This window comes from Gobio gobio, assembly GCF_949357685.1.
Source record: "Gobio gobio genome assembly, chromosome: 17".
NCBI lineage: Eukaryota > Metazoa > Chordata > Actinopteri > Cypriniformes > Gobionidae > Gobio > Gobio gobio.
In genome coordinates this window covers 27749934-27766486 of record NC_137110.1, presented here as the reverse complement: position 1 = coordinate 27766486, position 16553 = coordinate 27749934, and the positions used below count along the sequence as shown (strand labels likewise).

Below are 16553 nucleotides of genomic sequence, written 5' to 3'. Positions count from 1 at the left end.
TTATATAGGCTACACACATGCCCAAGGATACAAATTACTTCATTTACTATCAATTTCTCTCTCCCTCTGCTGGAGACTCCTGTTGAAATGACATTTTGATTATTTCCATAGCTGGATAAATAAAGTACTAAATAAATGTTTCCCATTTTCATTAGGCATCTGTACAGAGTATTGTCTGTTTCATGTCTTTGTTTTAAAATTACATATTCACTGTGGTATTCTTACATTGAGTTTAGCATAATTTTCTCATGATCATTCCCTCAGAGACCTTACATAAGAAACATATTACCTTCTGATTCATGAACTTACATCAACATTGCAGAACAAATCACGAGCCCAGCATTGTTAATTTAGCTACAATTAATTTTATCTTACAACCTTAATTGTATGAACAATATATGTATATAAGTCTTTGTTAAAACTAAGAAATAATCAGATACAAAATTAGATGACAATAAAAATAGCAATTTTATTTTTTACCTTATAATACATCAAAATATAATGGGTGCAATATTCATAAAATAATCTGTTTTAATGTATATAATATTTCTGGCCAGTCTGGACATACATGAATGAGACAATATGGGTTGAATAGAACAATAAAAGACTAGGATATTTGGTTTCTGTTCATTATGGCTGCAAAATAACATGACAGCCATGTCATGTTTCAAATATTATGCAAATCACTAGGCAGCACTAGGAATTTGGAACCAAATACTAGAAACAAAACTGTCCCCATTTTTAAGCAGTATGCATTATCTTTTCAATTACAATCTTTAGAATCAGGGTTAAAAAAATTTTATAAAAAAAGCTTAAAATGTACACCCCTTAAACAATGTAGGCAAAATAAGTGACAGATCATCTGCAAATGGGATAAAATAAGAATTGTAGAAGAATTGTACAAGAAATGTTTTCTTAAATAGAAAAATTGTCAGCATATGTCCAGTTTAACTGTTAAGAAACGATTTTGTCCATATATTGGCACAGAAAATATTTGTTCAATTTTGTACACTTTATGTCACACTTAAGAAAAAAAAAAGATTTATCAAACCAAAATATTAAACCAATGGCATCTGTAAAATATTAACTGATGTCAAGTTATAGAATAAAACAGCTCCACTCTAGTTCACACAGATCTATTTCTTTATAAATTTGTGTGCTTGAGATGCCACTTGTTTTGATATTTTGCTACTGTACATATGCAAAGACATCACTGCACTTTTAAGTGTGGCTCAAGTGTCCAAAACTTTTTCGGGGTCACCAAGTATGAAACTCATGAAATCATTAACATGAAATACATCTATTAACAAATCATGGTCACATGTATATTACAGAATACAGATAGAGAACAGAATGGCTCAGGATTTGCTTTACTGAATACTGACAGTTGCAAAAGAAAAAACAAACAAGTACAGGTGTTTTGGGTCACTGTGGGGCAATTCTGGAAGTCTGGATATTTGACCTACAAAAGCCACACTATTACATCCGGGTAACATGATGCTTATATAAATACATAACTCTTTACAACAAAAAAAAAATGTTTGCCTTTCTTTAAAACAAAAAGAACATTTAATTTCACATAAGTTTGTCAAAGCCTTTACAATTAAAAAGCACAACAATAATTAGAATGACAAAATAAATGTACTATGCTTTAAAAAAAACACACAAATGCAAACATGGCACAAAGCACATTAGAATTTCATAGACCAGTAAAGATACAACACAGGGCAGAGTCACTACAAAAAGGGCGATACTAAAACTGAATTACGTTTACACTCATCTAAAATGTTATTCATACATTACTTCAATCAAGATCAAAGCTCTTGTCTAAAAGTGTGTGAATGCAAAGTCAGAAGTCCTGTTGTCTAAAAGTCCACTTGTCTTTGTTCCATTATATTTTCAAATAGTCAGAAACATGATTTATTTGGATTTTTATGGTGTAGAGCTCCTCATGTTTATACCCAATAGCCATACAGCATGTATTTGTTCATCAAATTGCAATTTAACCACTTGACTGTGTTATTTGTAATGATTTCATAAGAGAATGTTAAGCATTGTGGCATGATGTCATTATTTCTGAGCTCTAAGCAGTTACCGTAAATGGGAACATCTCGGGGAAAAAACATAGGAACACATCTTTAATAAAATTCTCATTACAGAACATCACATTTTGCTACACACTTAAAGATTCATATTCCACAGATCAGAAAGATTTGGTGTAAAACTGACAGAACGACGAAGGCAGAATGAATTGAAGGAAAGACTGTTGAAAATTAGGAGATTGAAGGAGAAATAGATAGATGGACGGACTGATGGATGTATGGATGGATGGATGTTCAGACAGACATCTACATCTCGTGGGAGAGGACTTCATGCTCAGGTACGCCATTGGCGTGGATTGCTTGCTGCCCATTTGGTTGTGTGTTGTTCTCGTTGAGTCTGCGTACACGGTACATCTCGTAATGGATGCTGCTTGTGATATCTTTGATGTTCTGCATGTGAGTTCTAGAACAGGGAAAACAGACACAGAGTGAACATTTATATTGAAATATATTTACTAACAAATTAACTGCAGTCTAGTTTATACCAACACTCCCACAAACAGAAATTTTAAATGGTAAAATACCTGATGAGCAGATCCCGCAAATAGGCGAACTCACAGTGTGAAGTGTTTTCAACTGCAAAGATAATGTGGTTTTAGAGAGTAATTGAGTCATGACAAAACCATTAACACATTTTATATAGCATGTTGTATAAACAGTCTATCTGCCACTGTATGTTTCTATATTTGTTATTGTTCTTGAGGTGTGGTAGCATCTTATTGCCACAAGATGGCAGTGCAGTAAAACGGACGACAACAGAGTGAGGCTATTTGAGCAGCAAAATGCTTCTTAAAGTAACATCACATTTATATTGCGGGTATAAGAATCAAGGGTGATTGTATGTGGGTTGGTAGAGTAAGGTTCAACAAGAAATTATAGATAGAATGTCAATGGTCCATTTGAGAGAAGTAGTATGAAGCATCCATTCAAATTGTAAACCTCAGACTCATGACCTATGCAAGTTTAATTTACCATCCAGTACAGTAGGTGGCGATAATGCTCCTAAGGAGTTGGTCACCATTAATCAAGAAGAAGAAGAAAAATAGGCTACTAGGGCTGAATCTGAAATCGTCCCCTAAACCCTCAATCACTATTCCCTACTTAAGTCCACTACTACAGTTCCCTTGAAGGAGTAAATTAAAACAAGTGAGCGAATTCGGACAGCCGCTGTGTGTACATCAGCTGTACACTCGTTAATTTATTGCGGTGCAATGTGGGATAGAATGAGTGCACTCAATAACGTCCACTATGGTTTCGGACAGCACTACAAATGGCTGTCCCCTCAAATAGTGCCCTTTTTATGGGTATAAGGGGATTCAGCCTGAGAGAGTGAGCATACACACTCTTAAAAAGCTCCATTAATAAAGGAAATTGAAGAATTTTGATAGTTAAAAACTAACAAAGGGCTGATTAATATTAGATAAAATATGGGGTAGTATGAGAAGAAGAATGTAGTTGGAAAGAAACAGAAAGTAATATGCAATGAAAAAAAAAAACAGAAGCAGAAGTTTCCTTCCTCTGTTGTTCAACTCTTACACACATACTGTATCTACTAACTGTCTGAATACTGATTGGTAAACACATTTTCATTGTAAATCAATGACCTCCGGTCCCTGAAAATCACCGTTAGTGTGAACACTCTTCACATATTAATGCTAGAAGACTGTCACTATTTTCAATCAATTAGCTTTTACCACTCTCTTGTCCATGCAAGAGTGGGCTTTTCTTTGATGCCCTTCTCATTCCAGATATTTCACTTTTGCTGAAGCTCTATAATAATTTGATCCATTTCCATTAGATGTATGACAGATACAAAATATGAACTGCATTAAACATTTTAATTAATTTCAATTTAATTTTCTAGTAATCAGATATGTTAACTTAACCCTAGTTAGTGTGTATATTTATGTCTCCAAAATATCCTGTAGAGAGCACTGTTTTGTGATGTGGCTCTTTAAAAGGTTGGCTCAGCTGTTTAAATCTTAAGAATCTGTTTAAATACAGTAAAACAATCACAGCGATGCAGGATGATGTGGACACGAGTACATAAATGTCCTTAATACACAAACAACCAAATGTTTTTAAAACAAGAAAGTAAGTACTAGACACCAATTCAACAACAAAGCTTAATGCCAGAGAGGGAGTTTCCTTTCCAGATGTGAGTTTGGGCAAGAACAAGTAAGACTAGAGAAAAGTGTTGTGAGAGAGGCTGTGTGTGTGTGTGTGTGTGTGTGTGTGTGTGTGTGTGTGTGTGTGTGTGTGTGTGTGTGTGTGTGTGTGTGTGTGTATATGGTATCTGTGGTTTATGAGGACACAAATGTGTATGACATGGATATTACAATGTAAACATGGATTATGAGGAGACTTCCTGTGTCCTCGTAAACCAAATGGCTTAAAAAAACATACTAAACAGCTTTTTTTGTTGTTTTTTTTCCAAGAAATGCCAAAAGTTTTGTGTGATGGGTAGGATTAGGGGTAAGTGGAGGGGGATACACTCTAAAAAAAAAAGGTTCTATATGGCACCAAAAATGGTTCTTGGCTAGTAATCATAGGGGAACCTTTTTAAGTGCTATATAGCACCAATTTTGGTGCTTCAGTGGTTCTTCAGCGGTTCTTCAGAGGTTCTTCACCGGTTCTTTGACTAAAGTGCTATATAGCACCGCTACCTAAGGTGCCATACTGTATAGCACCGCTACCATATACAGAACATGTTAAGATATGGTGCTATATAACACCAAAAGTGGTTCCTCTATGATTACGACGAAGAACCATTTTTGGTGCCATATAGAACCTTTTTTTTAGAGTGTAGAATATATGGTTTGTACAGTATAAAAATCATTAAGCCTATGGAGAGTCCCTGTAAACCACATATTCAAGAATGTGTGTGTGTGTGTGTGTGTGTGTACTACCTTCTACTGTCCCCCATCTTGTTTTCCTGCCCAGAAGTCTTTTTCCATTGACCTGATATTCTTGATCACTTCCCACCACAGCAAACGGGACCATCTCCTAAAACACCGATCACATGGAAACCCTCAATATATAAAAGCAACACTTGGAATAACAATATACAGCCCATCCAGGCAGAAACAGAAGACTCAAAAGCTTAGTATAGTCATAAACAGGACAGCTCTTTTTAGCGCATATCCCAATAGGAGTGACTGAGTGATAGAGATATAAAGTGACAGGTGGACATACCCTGATTTTCTCATTAATCATTCTGTCCTCTGCATCCTCATCAAACTCCTTTTGAGGATAGATGTCGATTTCATTGGCTCGCAAGTCCTCTCTTATCTGCACACACACCAGAGAAAAATCCATGAATCATTGTTTAGTTCATCGTTCATCTATGGAGGACATGCATGAGTGAATGTGCACAGAACATTAGGTAATGTACTGTAGTTATTTATGAGGCATCCTATACAAAAAGAGGCCTAATAATCTTCTGTCAGTGTCTACAAAAGAAGATGATTCAGGATGATTTCAAAATGAGTAAGAGTTCAACGCTAACTAAACACATTAACAAGTAAAGGAAAAAAAAGTGAAATTAAATGAAAGGAATACTTCATGTGAAAAAGCTAATTCTGTTATCATTTACTTGTTGCAAACCGGCATGGAACACAGAAGAAATGCTTGCGAATGTACCGGTAGCCCTTTTCCTGGAGAGTTCAAGCTTCAAAAAGGATGCAAAAGCATCAATAAAAAAATGGTCCATTCATCTCAATATATTCCAAAACATCAGAAGATATACATTAACTTTGTGTATTGTACAGACAAAAATGTCAAAGTTTTCACAGATAAATTTCCCCTCTTGTGAGCTGTAAACCATTGAAATAGTGAGTTGAATTTAAGAAAAGAATTAGTCCTATTTGTAAACAAACCATTTAGACCTTTTCCCCATAATAAAAGTGAAAGGTTTCAAGTAGTCCATACTTGTGTCAAATGACAAAACTATCCAAACGGATTCCAAACACTTATAGTGTAGGAGTCATATGGACCAGTGTTGTTTTAAATTGTATTTAATAATATTTTGAATTAGCTTTTATTTTTATATTTTATATTTAACTTTATTTTTAGTTTAAGTTTTAGTCATTTTGTTATGCTTTTGTCTTTTTTTTATTTATTAGCTTATATTATTAAATATTTTTTTGTTTTATTTAATTAAACAACATTTTGATCTTTCATGTTTTATTGTGTTATGTTTGGTTTTATTATTGTTTTGTACAGCACTTTGGACTGCACTTGTTAAAGCAGAAATGTGTTTTATAAGAAAATAAAGTTCAAGTTTTAGTAATTTTAATACTTCAACTTCAACTTACTTTATTTCAGTTAGCTGCCAAATCAACATTTCTAATTTCCGTTAATAAGTAGTTTTGTAAAGTTTTTTTTTAAAAATAATTTTAATATACTAATATTTTTCAGCTTTATTCTTAACAAAACATTTTTTATTACTTTAGTTAACAGAGCTGGTTAACACTCTGATATGTCCAACTTTTATGACACTTTAATGGTGTTAAAGTTTTATTTAAAATATCAGCCTGGATCCCCCTTCAATTTCATTATAAGCAAAAGAGCAATCAGTAATTCATGTTTTCTCCTTTTGTGTTCCACAGAAGAAAAAAAAGTCATATGGGTTTGGAACGACATGAAGAAGAGTAGAAGGATGACATAATTTTTTTCATTTGTGGGTGAACTTTTCCTTTGATGATGCATTCTATACTGTATATTAAGGGTCACTACGCCTTTTCAGATGTCAGACTGAATAATCGTAACCCACATGCATTCAGACCTCTGGCAGTGAAGATTTAAACTGGCTTTTGGGAGCATAATGAAAAGAACAGTGAGAGAGCTTTCAGCCTGCGGGAGGCTTTAATGAATGAAAAAGAATAAAAACTACACAGAATCCACTCTGAGCTGGTGTTTGTTTTGATTCTCTGCTTCTGTGTGCTTGATGTCCTGAGCTGGACATTAAAAAGCAAATAATCCAGACAAATTCAGCAAGTTCTCAAGGTTGAAAATAGAGTCACCCCACTCTCCTATCAGGTCAAAGGCCATGTGGGGTGAAGGAAAAGGATCTAAGGATTGTGCGCTGACCACACAGCCAAACATAACAGTTGCGTACAAGCTTGAAGAGCTTCTGGAGCCTACGGTTTGTTCTGTTTGGCAGGTGAAGTAAACGTTAGGAGGAAACGGTAACTTGGACGCCCACTGAGTTTCCTCTGGCAGCCTTTACACTTGCAAAACCAACAGACGAGGTGAAGAATGTGAAGGAAAATGTTGCTTTCACCTACTACAAGAGCACAAGCAGACATGTTCATTGAATAAAAACATTAAGTAGTAATACTAATGATTCATACAGTTTAAATCACTTCACTCAGTAGCCAATCGCTTCATTGAAAATTAACATACTAAAGGGCTAGATATGTGCGGTCCTTAAGATCTCTTCTTACTTTTGGACAACCTATTATTTGACAACCTATTATCATCAGCTCACATGTTTGTGCTGGTTTTATGGCAAACCTCCATATATACTGTACCAACTCCAGCTGCCCACTGCTGGATCTGCCCTGTGAATTGCCTCTAACAGCCTTTGAAGTTCTGCCGAGTTACAGTTTAAGTTAAGGTCAAACAAAACATAAAATGCCTCACCAGCCCCTGAACCCAAAAAAAGAACCCGAAAATACTCAACCAGTTTTAGGGCTTTTCCTCCATAATTAAGAATGTCCAAGCATGATCAAAGATATTTTCCATCCAAATTATGGGTGGCTATAAAGGTCCCTTTAAAAAAAAAAATTTTTTTTAATATAGTATAGAAAATAACTAATACTGTAATTAAGCAAAAAAAATACCAGCCTATGTTATATTGTGAATATAGTGAAAAGCTGAAGGGTGTTGTTAGGCATGTGCTACATATTTTATTTAAAAAGTAAATTGTATGAAGTAAACATGTAATTGGTGAATGGGGGTGGTTGAACCAGCTGTGTATAGCTGTATATGTTACAACTTTGCCTAGTTGCATCATTCATCAGAGAAGAAAAGCCATTGTAAGGATGAGAAATTTTTTTATTTCTCACATTCATTTAATAATAATAATGATGTGCATGAGTAGATGAGTTAGGGGTTAGTTACAAAATAGCTAGAAGTTACAGTTTTTCTCGATTGCTAAGACACATTTCTTGAAAGCTGCTCTCCTTTTCTCTAAACTGTGAACACAAAACCCAATTTTCAAGCTACATTCACAAAACCTCAGACTCTTCTTTCAAAACCAAACTTTCACCTCAAAACAGTTCAATCTGTGCTCAAAACTGAACTATGTTGTCAAATCGTGCCCCGCGTCAATCAAAATTAAAAACACTACTGAACAGTCACTAAACACTACGTAGAAAAATAGAAAACACAATGCTCAGGACATGAAGCTGGAGAAATAAATGTTTATTGTTCACTGTAGGCTAAATGCATGTTGCAAAACAAAAAAAACCCTGTTCATTTAGCACTTGTACAAAAAGACAAAACAGAAATCTTATGCATTTGCCACTTGTGTACAGTAAGCCCATGTGAAAATAAAGTACAAAAATATACATGGAATACTTGGCCTACGAACAGTTAGACCAACCCTCCAATACAATACTACAGTATATTGGTACAGTGATGTACTGAAACATATATTTACTTACAGTATACTGTGGTACAGTATATAGTATGTCATACAATAATTGCTGTCAACATTTACATACTGTACTATAATGTCAAAAAAAGGTAATTACCTGTTCTCTTCTCTAAATCTTCGGATTATGGTGGACACAGTGAATCTACTGATGTTTGGTTGTACCCTTTGTCCAGCCTCCCTCATGCTCATACCATGGACAAGAACATGGTCAATTACAGTAGCTCTGATTTCATCAGGAATTACTGTTCTTTGTCTTCGCTGATCACCTCGACCACCTTGACCTCCTCTCACACGAACTCTTCCTCTCAGATTTCTATCCATTGTAGGGCCTCACAAACCAGTGCTCTCTGAACTGGCTTACTGTACATGTTCCCTCACATCATTAGCCACAAGTGTGATCAATTTTGAGTTGTTGTGTTCAAGTGGTGACATCTGTGCTTTAATTGTGTTTGACTTTTGTCACCTGTGCTCACCATTTTGCAGCACGGGTGCATCACAATGAAAATGTGTTGGCAAGTTGTGTCTAAACAGGTGAAAAGTGCTTATGGTTTTGCCAAAAGAGTGATTGATTCAATCAGTGGGTTCAGGCAACTGAGCATTTGGTTCAGACAATAGGGTTTAGTGTTTTAGCAATTGAGAAAAACTGTAATAAGCCCCCACTGCGGACTTTATGTTCTAATTTAAGAAAGAATTTACGAACAGGTAAAGAACACCCAGGTGTTTCATGTCAAAGTTTTGTGGGCAAAAAAAAGTCCATTGTCTACTGTTAATATTTTAACAATGCATGAAACACAGCTCACACAGAGGACAGTTTTAAACCAAGCTGGTCTGTTGGTCAACGCAGTGAATCTGTATGACCAACTTGAACCTGTTGCAAAATCTGGAAGGGGAAATATTTTGCCCTCATGCAAAATTCCCAATCACATGGATTCCTGTTGAGATTTTGCCTGTGAAATTTTGGTGAACAATGGTAATGACTGCACCTTTACTGTACCATTTTTTCAAAATGCTAGAACACTGAACCAACTAATCAGCATCTAGAACTGGGACAGTATTGTGTCATTGTACAGAACAAACGCCTACAGTGTAGTCTGTTACTCAACATAACAACAAGACAGAAGTTTAGGAAATGCCTTGAGAATTGCTCACGGGGGAGCAGTTTTGCACCAATTCACATCATTGGGAAAGCGATTCCCACAGATATTTACCCACAGAGGTTCTCACAGACATTGTGTGATGACAGTTTGTAATGAGGTTAAATGCTAGAAAGAAAAATCCATCATTATACAAGTGGTGTAGCCTCTTGGATGAGTGAGGCAAAATGTCTTCAAATGAATGGAAAATATGCCAGATGCTCCCAAATTAATTCATTTTAGGACCCAGGCGAATGATAATACTGTAGACAAGAGGGATAAGACCCTCACCAGCATTTTACAAGGTGAGAAATTGAAAAGATGTCATACAGTTGGAAGAAATCCATTATCTACATTCTGTAAAGCTCACCTTCTTTTTGAAGAAGTCTCTCTCCTCCAGGGTCAGTGTGTCTGCTTTGGCGATAACAGGAACGATGTTCACCACTTTACTCAGGTGTCTCATAAACTCAATGTCAATTGGCCGCAAACTAAGACAGGAAGCAAAACAAAGCAAAGCAATCAGACTCAAAATGGACAAACTGGAGATCATCGGGTAATGTCTATTCAGTTGGTCTAATGTCTAATCTTTATTTAAAACAATTAAAGTAATAGAGTGTAAAAGTATTTTAACCTCAAGTATCCCATTCTAATACTATAAAAGCAGCACAAATCAACAAGGCATCAAACGTTTTAAAAGTGGGGGAAAATGTATTCACCCTTTATATCATTGTGATTTTCTTTCTTAATGTGGAAGACAAAAATGAGATGTTTAGCAGAATGTTGACACTGCTCTTTTCCACACAGCAGAAGTGAATGGTGACTGGGGCTGTCAAGCTTAAAAATTACAAAAAGCACATAAGCAGCATATTGCTGCAGCTCTGAAATCTAATTCATGTTTTCATACACTGCCCGGTCCCAAAAAAAAAGGTTGCTGTTTGGATTTAAACAGGCACATACTTAAGCGTCTATGACTGGATCCTTATTGCTGTGATTATTGTGTTTCTAGCATGCTATATGTTTGACAAGAGTTCTTTTAACCCTAATTGATTGAGTGTGTAGCTTTTCATTTCTTAAACAACCATATAGGAAGACTTAGCATGGCCATATTTCAGGATGACAATGCCAAGATTTATCAGGCTCGTTTTGTGAAAGAATGGTTGGGAGGGAGCAAGAAGAATCATTTTCACACATAAAATGACACCTCTGAATCCAGACCTTAAATTCATTGAAAGTCTTTGGGATGTGCTGGAGTAGACTTTAGAGTGCTGGACTTTGCGTTGTCAATACAAGATCTTATATGCACAAAAATGTATGCACCTCTTCATGGAAATAAATGTTGTGATGATATTTCCAGTGACAACCAGTTATAAACAGTGAGCTTTTTTGGGCCGGGCAGTGTATCTAAATATGGTACATTATTGGTTGTCTCTTAAAGCTACACTATGTAACTTTTCCGTCCACTAGAGGTCGCCTGTTCAAAACAAAGGCGTAGTTTGATGACGCCACGTTTGAGCGCAGAATCTTGGGACATGTGGTCTTCACCTCACAGCTGGTGGAAAAGAGTCAGGATAGGACTCGGGCAGAAATCATGTTCATGGATGCGATTATTAACATTACTGTAGTATGAAGCAGAGCAGGACCGAGTGTTGTGGAGCTGAGCAAGGCCGCAGGAGCGATTGAAGAGCGGGACTGTTATTATGGCATAGTCGCCAGCGGGACTTTTATTATGACACGGTCGCCGGCGCCACTTCCTCTTTTCCAGTCATGAGTATGAGGTAACGCAACTCTGTTTATCGTTTTAGATATATATCTGAGTGTGTTGAAAAGGAAGTTATGACGTTCGCTCGGCGGCTGCTATGACACTTGTTCACACTGCAGTGAGAGTACAGCGTTTCTGCTAAATAAAACCAAGGGTAAGGCAGATATGACGCAATCGACAGGCGACTCCCTCAAACGCATAGCTCACATGTCCCGGTTCCTTGGTTAAAATAGTAATTTCTCACGATTTACAAATAGTTGGAAACATTTGGGATATTCTAAGTACTCAACTGAACAAAATATATAACACTGGCCTAGTGGTTTTTGGATATTTTACTGCAAAAATCTTACATAGTTCACCTTTAACCAGTCATGATGTCCCCAATTTGAATATAGTATGTTAAAATTACACAATAGTAAAAAAAAAAAATCAGTGAATAATGACTTAATTTTTGGTCAGTTCCTCACACAAAGCTCATATAGCCTTATTTGTATAGACTACTTGTATTGTGCTTTTATATATAATTAAATAATGATTAAAAACATGTCGGTCTAAAGTGGAAAGAAAATCATATGAGTTTGGAACAACATTAGGATGAGTAAATTATAACAAAAATTTACATTTTTGGGTGAACTATGCCCTTAAGGATATGTTGAACTTTCTTCTGTGCTTGTGACTTAGCATTACTTGTTATAAAAAAAAAAGTCTGCTGGGTTGATTTGGAGTGTAATACATTCACAACCACAAGGCACAAACAAGCAACACTGGCATCTTTAATGGCCAAACATCCGGTTCACTCATCTCACATGACACACTGCATTTTGTCTTTTTAATAAAATGGAATGAACATGCACAGAGCTTCTTAGTCCGCAGGACAAAAATATGTCACAATCTGGCCTTGCATGCTATCACATGGGGAGTACCACAGAGCTTGAGGGCTTTGAATATTCAGTTGAGTACTAAAACACGCAAAATATGCACGAGAAGCTTTGAGAAATTACGTGCATTCACGATTACATGGCTCTTTGAATATATAAGCATTAACTTTACACAGTGACAGCCAAAGTGAAAGCCAACAAAACTGAAACACGTGTGTTTTTGTATGTGCTTAAGCTTATGTAACAAATAGTATGTCTAGGGTGCAACATTAGAATTATTAGAAGCTGCATCTGTGTGGCATACAGAATTGAATGTGAATGCCTTTCAAACACAAATTCTTAAATTTGAATTGAGGTAGTACACAGAATGTATTTGTTAATTGAATTGGAATTTAAGAAGGTATAATTAAAATGAACAATATTAAATGTCATTATTATATATATTTGGTGTATATATTAAATATTTATCTGAAGAAAGAAATTCATAAAGATTATAATAGTACATATTTTTCAGTTAGAATTGTCCATAAGGAACATGCTTCGTACACAATGCATATGGGGTATTTACAGAAATTAGATTATATTATTAATAAAGGTTTGAAATGCTATCTAAATATTTCATTACATTTAATGAATTCTTCTATTTTTACAGATCAATGTGAACACTTTTCACCTCAAATTTACCCAATGCTCAAGGAAAAAGTAATCTGTTTTCACCCATTTTGTTGAACCAACAAAATGTGTTGAATTACTTGAATTCATCTTCCTGTCATTAGGGTTGAAGCAAATACAGTTCAAATTCCAGAAAAAAATTATTATGTACTATGAATACAATTATAAGCATAGAAACATTCCTTTATAAAAAATAAAAAACATATGGTAGTATAAATTAGTGTCCAGTATGTGCTACAGTACATTTCAAATGTTGCATTTATGATATATGTTTTCTTCTGTAGTTATGGTCATTGTGTATTAAAACTGTTCTAACTAGAACACTTTAAAGAAATTATGATAGCATCTGTTGTGCTTTTTTCTGTGTAGAGTGTTCAAAGTCAAATTCTCTCTTAGTAGCACCATTTTACACAGAATGTTGTGGTGGCACAGAGCTTCCTCAGAGCCCGCTGAGTAAACGCACCTTCCTAGACATTCCACTTGGTTGGAAATTATTCAAGGTTGCATTCAACCCGATTTCAGCTATTGTGTAATTAACTTCAATTTAATGTATATCCTCATGTGTATTTGAATGGAAACTTTTTGCATTATCAGATGTACATAACTTGCACAAGCCCTGGCAGGGGAAATGCCAATTTGATATTTGAGCATTACCCCCATCTCTCTGTCTCATAATTCTTTCATAGAGGAAGGAGTCACCATCTGTGGTGGAAGCTTTTCATTTCACTTCCTGTTTCCAAATAAACCACATTAAAATGGCTAGCCACCAGAGTCCAACATCCACTAATGAGATTATAAAAGTCTCCACAAGGTTTCAAATGATCTGTGTGAAATGTCCAAGAATGAACCTCATGGCAAATTTGTAGCCAGTGCTGAAAGTTGATTCTGGGATTTGATTAACAACTAGTTTATAGCTTGTTTCTGCTTTTCTGAAAACATGAGGATTTAAAAGTGATGAGCCAAAGAGCCAAATGCTGACAGTGGTATTGTGGTCTTGATGTCTGATGCTCAAATTTCCCTGAAGGCACTTCACAACATAAATACATATCTGTAATATTACATGGTAAGACATCCCACTGCTATTAATTAATATTCAGGGCTGCGATTTTAAACATATAACTCTCATTGTGGAATTACAGCATAGTAACCAACTGAAAAAATGTACAGCTATGTTATATGGCACTTTGGCATTGGTTTTATACATTATATGTAATTTAAAATACAGAATTGCTGCAACAAGTTCATGTACTTCCTGTAATTTTCTGAAAACTGTAAGTAGTAAATGTCATGTGACTAATCACTCATATGAAATTTGAAATTTTTGTCTGTGAACACTGATTGGCTGATGGCAATACAAGATTGAACATCCAAAGTTATGTTTGGCCAGAGCCTTTCAGTTTACTATAACCAATAATTTTCCAAGACAGGAGAAATGAAGGGGCCAATCAGATTTCTGTTGGGCAAATTGCCCCTTTGGCTCCACCCATATTTCCGCCAATGCTCTTGAGGTGAAAGGGGGTGTTTCCTGGACAAATTTTCAAACATAAGCACTGAAGTCTGTGTGCGACTTATGTGACATGTGGCAGAACAAGCAGCTGTTCAGATATCTTACAAGCACGCAGCAGCTGTGAGAGAGTGTCTAATAACAGTGTGCACACCAACACATACGCGTAGAAGGAAATGCCCTCTTTTAAAGACACACACACACACACACACACACACACACACACACACACACACACACACACACACACACACACACACACACACACACACACACACACACACACACACACACACACACACACACACACACACACACACACACACACACACACACACACACACACACACACACACACACACACACACACGTGGCACGTTCCTCCCATGCAAGTGAGTTAGAAAGCTAGCAGACAAAAGGAAGGGGTTAAGAGATATACACGATTTACACCCGATATGAAGATCCATTTTTGCAAAAATATTTAAAGCAGAATTTGTTATTATTTTGGTGACGTACCTATTAACTAAATCTTCCAAATGCAAAAAAGCTGCACAAAACAGCACATAAAAGTTTTTAACTTTTAGCGCAGTGGTTGATAGACAAGTGGGTGGTCCTTCACTGTTCACCAGAAACTTCACTGAAGAGGAGACAAATCACACCAATGGTGACTTGAAACATAACTTTTATAACAAAATATAATAATATAAAAAACAACAGAGAGCTAAATCCTGTAAATAGGGTGGCTATAAAAACAGAGTGTGATGTTATGATTGACAGCTGAGACTGACAACTTCTCTGAGCGAAGTAGTCATTAGGGACCAACGGACATTTTCGGGAACTTCTGGAGGAGATTGGTGTTTTAACTTTAATTTCTATGTTTGTTTGTTTTTAACCGTGGCCACTTTGAGTGACATGTGGATAGCCGTTTGTCTGCTGTCTGTTAGTCATCACGTAACTTCAGCTCCAGCCACATCCCGCGTCTTTGCCCAAAAAAAATAAAGATCTGATTTTAACAAGGCCCTCTCATCTAAAGAAACATAATATAACAATAACAAAAGCAACTTTGCTTGGTTGTGTTTGGGGCTGTGTGTGTGTGTGTCTCACCAGTGTCCAGTAGGAGGAATAAAGTATATGCAGCAGTGGACTCGTGAGTCTGGAATCCTCTTCTTCCTGTCGATGTTGATCTCTTCCTGTAAATACTGTTCGTACTGTGCATTAATGAACTTCATGATGGGTTGCCAGCTGCAAACAGATCAGAGAGACAGGGAGACACCAGGAAACACATGAGATCTAACAAGACCACCAGGTTAACCAAGAAATAGTTGAATAATAGTTAGTATTAAGTTACTTATACTCCATGTTTTATATATTGATATGTTTTTCATTGCAGGTATCAGCACAGACTGATAAATAAGGAGATACTGACCAGTTCTCATTGTTTATCTGGTCTCCGAAGCCTGGTGTGTCGATAACGGTCAGCTTCATTCTCACTCCCTTTTCCTCAATATCTACATACAAAATGAGTTTGAAGAGGTGAATGTTCACTGTGGATAACTAAATTTATGAGACAGTCAAAACTGTTAAAGTAAGAATTCTGCTTATCCATCCCTCAATGCAGGGGTGGGCGAACTCCGGTCCTGGAGAGCCACCTTCCTGCAGAGTTTTGCTTTAACCCTAATCGAACACACCTGAACAAGTTAATCAAGGTCTGAAGGGTTACTAGGAAGCTACAGGAGGGTGATTTTTATCAGATTTGGAGCTGAACTCTGCAGGACTGAGGCTCTTCAGGACCGGAGTTCGCCACCCCTGCCTCAATGGATAAGCAGAAGTTAAAGTTGAAC

At 36.2% G+C, this 16553-nt stretch overlaps 1 protein-coding gene across 4 annotated transcripts in view; it reads right to left on the bottom strand.

Moving 5' to 3' along the window:
* Window positions 1-445: 445 nt before the first annotated feature.
* The window catches only part of septin9b (septin 9b), a 177311-nt gene continuing 161203 nt past the window's right edge, over window positions 446-16553 (bottom strand). For 3 of the 4 annotated variants that reach the window (XM_079841359.1, XM_079841362.1, XM_079841361.1), the window contains 7 exons: window positions 16139-16220; window positions 15817-15954; window positions 10270-10387; window positions 5298-5393; window positions 5012-5108; window positions 2627-2678; window positions 447-2505 (listed from right to left, as the gene is read on the bottom strand). In XM_079841359.1, the coding sequence (XP_079697485.1) occupies window positions 2349-2505; window positions 2627-2678; window positions 5012-5108; window positions 5298-5393; window positions 10270-10387; window positions 15817-15954; window positions 16139-16220 (740 nt within the window). In that variant the 3' untranslated portion in view covers window positions 447-2348. Of the gene's footprint in view, window positions 2506-2626; window positions 2679-5011; window positions 5109-5297; window positions 5394-10269; window positions 10388-15816; window positions 15955-16138; window positions 16221-16553 lie in introns of all 4 variants that reach the window. The other variant, XM_079841360.1, reaches the window with a different exon arrangement.